At 53.4% G+C, this 7,431-nt stretch overlaps 1 protein-coding gene across 2 annotated transcripts in view; it reads left to right on the top strand.

Annotated features, from left to right (window-relative positions):
* Nucleotides 1–1,253: 1,253 nt before the first annotated feature.
* SUSD4 (sushi domain containing 4) overlaps nucleotides 1,254–7,431 on the top strand; it is a 135,606-nt gene continuing 129,428 nt past the window's right edge. For both annotated transcript variants that reach the window (XM_061185337.1, XM_061185336.1), the window contains exons 1-2: nucleotides 1,254–1,468; nucleotides 2,061–2,231. In XM_061185337.1, the coding sequence (XP_061041320.1) occupies nucleotides 2,096–2,231 (136 nt within the window). In that variant the 5' untranslated portion in view covers nucleotides 1,254–1,468; nucleotides 2,061–2,095. The remainder of the gene's footprint in view (nucleotides 1,469–2,060; nucleotides 2,232–7,431) is intronic.

Here is a 7,431-nt window from a genome sequence, read left to right as displayed (position 1 = left end):
AAAGCTGTAATTTCCTGACTACCATCAGTATGTGAGATTTGGGGAAAGCCGACGGAAGCAGAGGATGATTTGGTGGCGGCATCCGAAACATGGTTTTCATATCCACAAATTGCTACAGAATAATGGGGTGCCGCTGGTTCTAAAGTGCCGCCTGCCTGCACCACCTCATTAGCTCACACCCCTTAACTACCGTGGCTGGGACGTAGGCCCTCGGAGCCAGGCAGGCCGAGGAAGGCCAGCCTTGCGCAGGGCCAGCGGGCGGCCAGAACCAGTGGGGAGTGAGTTGCACCCTTCTGCGGGCTGGGCTCGGGCACCAAAAGCCACACAGAGACAACACCGACGAGGCAAACTCTCTCCACCGGGGGCTGGGAGGGCAAACACCCTCGACCCCCCTTGGGTTCCGATCCACAGCCCCAGAAACCCCCCACCCCACCGCCGCCCCCTCCTCCGTACTCAACCTTCTGCAGCGGCACCGAGGACCCTCCCTCTCCCCGCAAGGAGAGCGCGCGCCGGGCGGAGGTTCGGAGGGGCCAGCGCATCTCCCAGACAGGCTAAGAGTCCTCCTGCACAACGCCTGTGGCTCGCAAAAGGGCAAATATCAAGGGAGCGGGGGAGGGGGAAGAGTGTCATTCGGGCTCTGAGGGGACACGCAGAGCCTTGGTGGGACGTGGTGAGGTGCGGAGAGCTAAACGCAGGAAAGGAAGACTTTGGCAATTGGCCGTCCCCCGCCCCGCCCACGTGAACCCCGTCGGTGGTGAGGGTCTTGGGGTGGGGACCAGTCGCGCTGCGCACTCTTGTCCCACGGGTTGGAGCCGCCACCGCGGCAGCAGCCTAAAGCGGAGCCCTCTCCCGCGCCGTGCCGCGCTCTGGGGGCACCGGAGGACGCGCGGAGGCCGCGGCGGCCAGCCGGGCTCGCGCGCAGCGCAGGCGGAGACCGCCGTCCTGCGCCAGGAAAGGGGCGACCCGGCCCTAGGCCTGTGCCGACAGGTGCAGGCGCGCGGGCTTCCGATTGGTTGCGGCGGCGGCGGGTCCCTTCCCCCTCCCCGCGCTCGCGGGGCCCCTTCCCCAGCCTCGGCGCTGGCTGGGTCTGCGGAGGCGCGTGCCCGCCGCGTGCGTGTCCGGGCTGCGCGCCTCCGCCCCGCCCCCGCCCCCTCCCTCTCTCCGCGCCGCCGCCGCGCGCTCGGGAGCTCAGGTAGCGGGCGCGCGGGTGCCTCCTCGGGGGCGCGCGGCCGGACTGTCGTCCTCCCCCGGCAACTCCCGCACGCGTCCGCTCCCGGAGCCTGGGGAGGGAGAGCGCGGGCGCGGGGAGCTGGAGCCGGGCGCCGCCGCCGCCGCCGCCTCCGCCGCCGAGGCTTCCGTCTTGCTCGCTCGCGCAGCGGCGGCAGCAGAGGTCGCGCACAGATGCGGGTTAGACTGGCGGGGGGAGGAGGCGGAGGAGGGAAGGAAGCTGCATGCATGAGACCCACAGGTAAGACCGAGAGCCCCGGAAGGGGCTTTCCATCCCGGGGAGGCGCTCGCAGGCCGAGGAGGGGGAGTTGCTGCCTGGCTCTGCTCCCCTAGGGAGGAATTTTTTGACAGCGCAGAGAAGTCTTACTGGGGACTGGGCAGTAGGACCCATCCCGATCCTGGGGAAAACCAGAGAAGTAGCTGGGGGGATCCGGTGCCACCTCGTGAGATTCCTAAGAGTGAAATGTATAGGCCCGGGGAAAAGTGTTTTTTCAGCCCCAAGAGGCTGGAAGGCTTTAGACTTTCCTGTCGTGGTCACAGCCGCTGAATCCGGGGGACCGGCGCGGAGCCAATGTGCTCTAACCCCTGCCCTCCCTCCCCTCCTCCATCCCTCCCGCACGCGCAGCATCCCGCGGCGGCTCTTACTCAGTGTACCCCGCGCTGGGGAGAAGCGGGGGGAGCTCGCCGTGGGAAAGGGTGCGGGGGCCGCGCGGGGGAGGAATGGGGAAGGAGCAGGGGAAGCCGAGGGTCCCGGTCCCAGGGCGGAGGAGGGGGAGCGTGGCCCCCGGCGCCCCGGCGGCCTGGGGTATCGTCGTGTTCGCTCCTGGTTGCAGACTCTTGCAAGCCGGATGCCCTCTGTGGATGAAAGATGTATCATGGAATGAACCCGAGCAATGGAGATGGATTTCTAGAGCAGCAGCAGCCTCAGTCCCCCCAGAGACTCTTGGCCGTGATCCTGTGGTTTCAGCTGGCGCTGTGCTTCGGCCCTGCACAGCTCACGGGCGGTGAGTGACCCCGCCGTGGCGGGGAGGGCCTGGGACGGCAGGGAAGGGGAGCCTGGCTGGCAGGATAGCCTTGCCACTCCGCCCCCCCTACACCCCGGACTTCTGGGGTACCCGAGAATCCGAGGAGCCCCTGTGTCCCAGCCTGAGACCACCCTTCTTCAAAACCCCTGGAGTTCCCAGAAAATTCCTCTGTGGAGCCTGCATAGATTCACACGCCCACATTCTGTCTGGAGCTTCCCACCAGCCGCCCATCCTGGCTTCTCTGAAGGAAAGACAATAAGCCTGGCCCATTATTCTCACTTTGGCCGAGAGAGAGAGAGAGAGAGAGAGAGAGAGAGAGAGAGAGAGAGAGAGAGAGAGAGAAAGAAAGAAAGAAAGTGGTGTATTTGTGGCGAACGTGTGTTTGTGGACCTTTGACCCTGGTCTGTGCCCTCAGCAGGCAGAGGTCAGTTTTCAGCTTCTGGATTTAGGCCAGAGTTGCAAGAACCACCTTTGTGAATGTGAAGGGTCTGGAAATGTGACCAGACTGGCTGCAGGACGGCTTTATTTGAAAGTTAACTTTCTCTTTGCCTTGGGAGGTGGTGTGTTCAGGCATGCCCGTGCATGTTGGCGGTGGGGAGGGGATGCAGAGGTGTTCCTTCAGATGTGTTTCTGGAGAACTGCTTGGCTTATCCAGGTCTGAGTTACAGGGGGAATAAAGTCTAGTGCTTTTCTATGAAGTGGAAGTTAGCTGAAATCAAATTCAGAGCCTCAGTCCTCAGGGGCAGCTGATCTCTGACGCATTCGGTTCTGGGGGGGGAGGGCTGTCTTTTGGTTGTGGTCGAGGAAGATGGATGGCATTCCTGTCTGAATTTCAGAGCCTGAGGGTCTTTCTGCCACCACTGCCCTTTGCTGTCCATTCCAGACTTCCTGTGAGAGCTTGCTGATGTGGGCATATTAAGAGGACAGAATCATGTTTCTGGAGCTGAAAAACTGTTAATCTACAAATAAATTATAATTGGTGGAAAAGCAGGTATTGATTGATACAAGTAAACCATTTTAGTGTTTTAAAATATTGCCGTTTTAGAGAATTCAAAGGTGAAGATGGAAATAATGAGTGAAAAATTAGTAGAAGTGGGGGAGGGCACTACCAAGTTGGGCTTTAACACAGAGGAATCAATAACCCAGGCGTTGCACTTAGAGGTCTGAGAGATGCCAGGAATCTAAGGGAGCTTCCTGTGATGTGCATATTTATCGGAATTAGTGAGAAAACACTCACTTTGGATGGGGGACCCGGTTTTGGTTTTTCAACAAGGGGTAACTTTTTTGGTGCTCCCTTTTTTTACAGAAATGTCTCTGAGGCAGGTGTCCTCTTCATAGAGGACAAGGTCAAGTGAGATGCCAGGCCAGCACCTGTGTGGCCTGCCAGGGCTCTGGTCACAGCCTCTGTCCGCCCGTGAGCTTTAACTCCACTTGGAGGGTGAGTGAGACCAGGTGGGCAGAACAGCCTCGAGCAGGGCCTGGTCATCACCTCCCCTCTTTTCTTTTCTTGCCTCCAGTTCTAGCTGTCATTTCCTTAAACCAGGTGCACGTGATTCTCCATTCTCTCTGTTCCTTTCTCCAGTGTAGATGACAGGTTAGTCAGGGTTCATCTGTGTGTGTCTTGACTGTTGTTGTTGGAAGTGTGAGGTCTGAGCACAGCCTGGACTTGGTTGGCCCTTGGTTCTGCCATTTGTGTTTACAGAGCACCCCCCACTCAAGGATCTCAGAGCTCAGTACACAGCACAGCCCCCTCAGTCTCACATTAGTCACCCGTGCGGTTGTACAACACGTCTTTCACTCCCCTCTTCCGAGAGGCAAAGATATCAACAAAAAGATCCAGGGCCTTAAAGAAGGCGGGACGAGGGTCACCTATCACCTCTCCCTTCTTAGTTCCCACATGCCGCGGAAAGGCTGGCCATCAGCTTTGTGTCATCTGGAGCTCCCTCAGGCTGAGTGTGATTTCTGGAAGATGATTTATCATTTCAAAATTCTTCCATGAATAAACAATTTGGGCGGAAAAAGGTGGTGGAGGTTGCTCTATGGAGTTCACTGTACAGAGGTTTCTTTCTTAGGAAAGAAATCCACGTGGAGGCTACAGGATGGTTTCATTAAAGCAAATTCATTTTAATTCTAGACCAGTGCTTCTAAAATTTTAATGTACTTACGAATCACTTGGGATCTTGCAAAACGGCAGATTCTGGTTCAGCTGGTCTGGGGTGAGCCTGAGAGTCTCCGTTCCCAACAAGCTCACAAGCGATGCAGTTGCTACTGGTCCCAGGACCACACTTTGATTAGCAATGCTTTCGACGACGAATTCCTTAAAACAAGTTGGTTCTGACTCCAGACTTTCTGCCATCTCTCTCAAATACCCAAATACAAATGGCCTGTGAAGAGGCAGAAGTCTCACCCAAGTGTCTAATCTTTAGGTGACACACAGAACTGAAACCCAGCCCTCAGAGAGTGCTGTCTTTTTTTTTTTTTTAACCATGAAAAGGTGCCTATTTAATAGACACTGTTCTGGAATGTGGATTTTCATTTTTGATTGCTTTCAATGGAAAAGGAACATGACAATAGCAAGATATAATAGTCTCAGCTAGGAGGAAAAAAAAAAAGAGCATGTGCCCAATACAAGAGTTACAGAAAAAGCCTGAACTAGAAAGGGAAAAATTGAGAAAATGATTAGATGAAGAAAAGGGGGGAAAAGAACTCTGTCAAAAACGAAATGCTTTCTCCTAGAAAGCCAGAGGTTCCATTCAATTCTCGGAGCCCTAAGGCAGCTTTAATGAGCCTGAGTTGGCCTGAGGTGACTTTTGGATGGCTCTTTCCAGATTGCCGTTTGTATCTTAGGAAAGAGGGCCCACATGTGGGGCCACTAAAACCATATACCGTGAGAGGAGTAACATCAGGTTTATAGGGAGACACAGGGCCTCGCTGTTCCCAGAATCTGCCCGCAGCACAGCTTCGGCTGCTTCTCTCTTCTTCCCTCGCAGTATGTGTTCCCTGAGATGGTTTTTGAGTATTTGAGGGCTGCCCGGAGTGGTCCACCCAGGCTCAGAGGAAGAGAGCTAAGAGTTTGCTTTATATTTAGGTCCTGGAAGGCGAACTCAGTAGTACAACCTTATAGTATCAGGAACACCGGCCACGCTCTGCTACTTGACAGCTTTGGGGCTTTGGGCATTGGAAGCCTCAGTTTTCTCATCCATAAAATGAGGATGATGCTGCCTAACTTCCGGGGTTGCTGTGACGGATGGGAGTCGTGAACACACTCAGTAAATGTAGACAGTAGTGAGCAGGGAGCTAACCGATCTGTAACCTTCCCGGCCTTTGTTTTCTTCATTCAGTAAAACCTGTGACAAGCACTGCTGTATATAATGTTCTTTTTCCCTAGAAGAACCCTTCCTTCCTCTCTATTTTTTGCCCAGTGAACACATTTCTCTTTCAGACCCAACTTAAAATGCCATCATCTCTCTCATATTTCATTTCCCCCCTGCACTAGGTATAACTCTTTGTCCTAGTGTCATCTCATCCACTAGAGCATAAGCCCATTGAAGGCAAGAACCTTGACTTTATTTATTTTCATGTCCCAGGCACCCAACACAGCATCTGACACACAGAAGATGCTCAGCTAATGCTGACTGACGGCAAGAAAAAAATTCCCAAATTGCTGCCACACCGTTTAGAAAATAATTACCATGGGCGGTTACAAAAGTACTGCAAGAGTGTCATGGCGATTGAGGCCACTTCCACTTGGAGGAGGCCTGGGAGGTTGGAGGAGAACTCAGGAAAGGTTCTAGAGAAGAGGTGGCGCTTAGGATGAGATCTGAGGGAGGGAGTGGTTGGAGCATCTCAGGGGAGAGACACCTTGTGCAGAGAGGTGTGGAGGTGGTGACGTCATTGAACTGTTCAGGGAGACAGAACAGTCTGGATTGTCTAGAACATGGTAGACCTGCAGGGAACCAGGAGGTACGGAGGAGGAATAGATTGGGACCCAATCGTAAGCCCCCGTGAGGATTCTGAGTGTCGCACAGCAGGCAGTGGGAATCACTGAAGGGTTTAGAGCAGGAACGTAATATCATCTGAGCTATGCTCCGTTTCCTTTCTCTGCTTCCAAGTCTCTGACCCAGGGCACTCCCCGTTGGGCTGCCCTGTCTGCACATCAGAGGTGTGGCACTAGTACCGCTGGCTTAAGCTCCTGGAGGTCTTGTTTGGGCCATGTGGCCGTAGCATTGAGCTGTGTGCCAGCAGGCAGGAACAAATGCTGTCTGCCCAGCTCACTGATTTGGAGGTGCCAGTCTCTTGGAGTTTGAGAAAGATTTCTTACGTGGTAGAGCGTAAGCTTCTCCTGCAGTGTTATGTCTAAAAGCCACAGTTTCAACCTGTACTTAATTCCATCTGTAAACAAAAGTCCCAGCGCCTCAAATTATAAAGCATGTTTCTTCAACAAAAGCCCACTCTAATATAAACAGCATGGAAACGCTTTTGATTTATCCCCGAGGTGAAATCGGAAAGCTTTGGGAGACAGGAGAAGGATTTCATACCACAAGTAGGGAATCTCTCATCTCAGAGGCCTGAAGTGGCAAGTTGGAGAGAGAGTCAGTGGTTCTTTAATTCCTGAGAGTAACGAAGAGTGTAGGTGAAGATTGCTCTCCAGTAAATATTGATTAGATACGTGAAGAAAAGCACCCATGTGACACTTTTCCTGGTGTCAGAGGCATATTTCAAAAGCTTCCAAAAGGCCACGGAGACTTGCCCTTAGCTGGGAAGCTCTGGTACAGCTTGAGAGCCCTGCGTTCTTTATAGGGGTGATAGATCAAGTTCAGTCTCTGCTGTTAAATAGCTACGTGGCTTTGGGCAAGTTGTGTAACTTCTCCTGAGCTCAATTCCTTCCATATCACTAACATTCTTTAATTCTGTGATTATAGGAATTTGATGGGTTCTGAACACTGTGGGTAAAAGCCAGCTCTGTTTTTTCCATCTATGCATCCATCTTTTGCGAGTGTCTGTTGAATGCCTTGGGGATATGAAGATAAGGGAATGTAGTCCTTGATCCTTAGGAAACTGACAAGTAAGGGCTGGTTTCTTCTCGAAAGTTTGAATGCAGAAGGTTGCATCAAACTGTTTTCTTCATGTACATTTTTAATTCAATTGAAAATTTAGTGTTATTTATTGATACTGAAGA

The sequence above is a fragment of the Eubalaena glacialis genome, chromosome 3 (genome assembly GCF_028564815.1).
Source record: "Eubalaena glacialis isolate mEubGla1 chromosome 3, mEubGla1.1.hap2.+ XY, whole genome shotgun sequence".
Taxonomy (NCBI): Eukaryota; Metazoa; Chordata; class Mammalia; order Artiodactyla; family Balaenidae; genus Eubalaena; species Eubalaena glacialis.
This window is presented reverse-complemented; position numbering and strand designations above follow the sequence as displayed.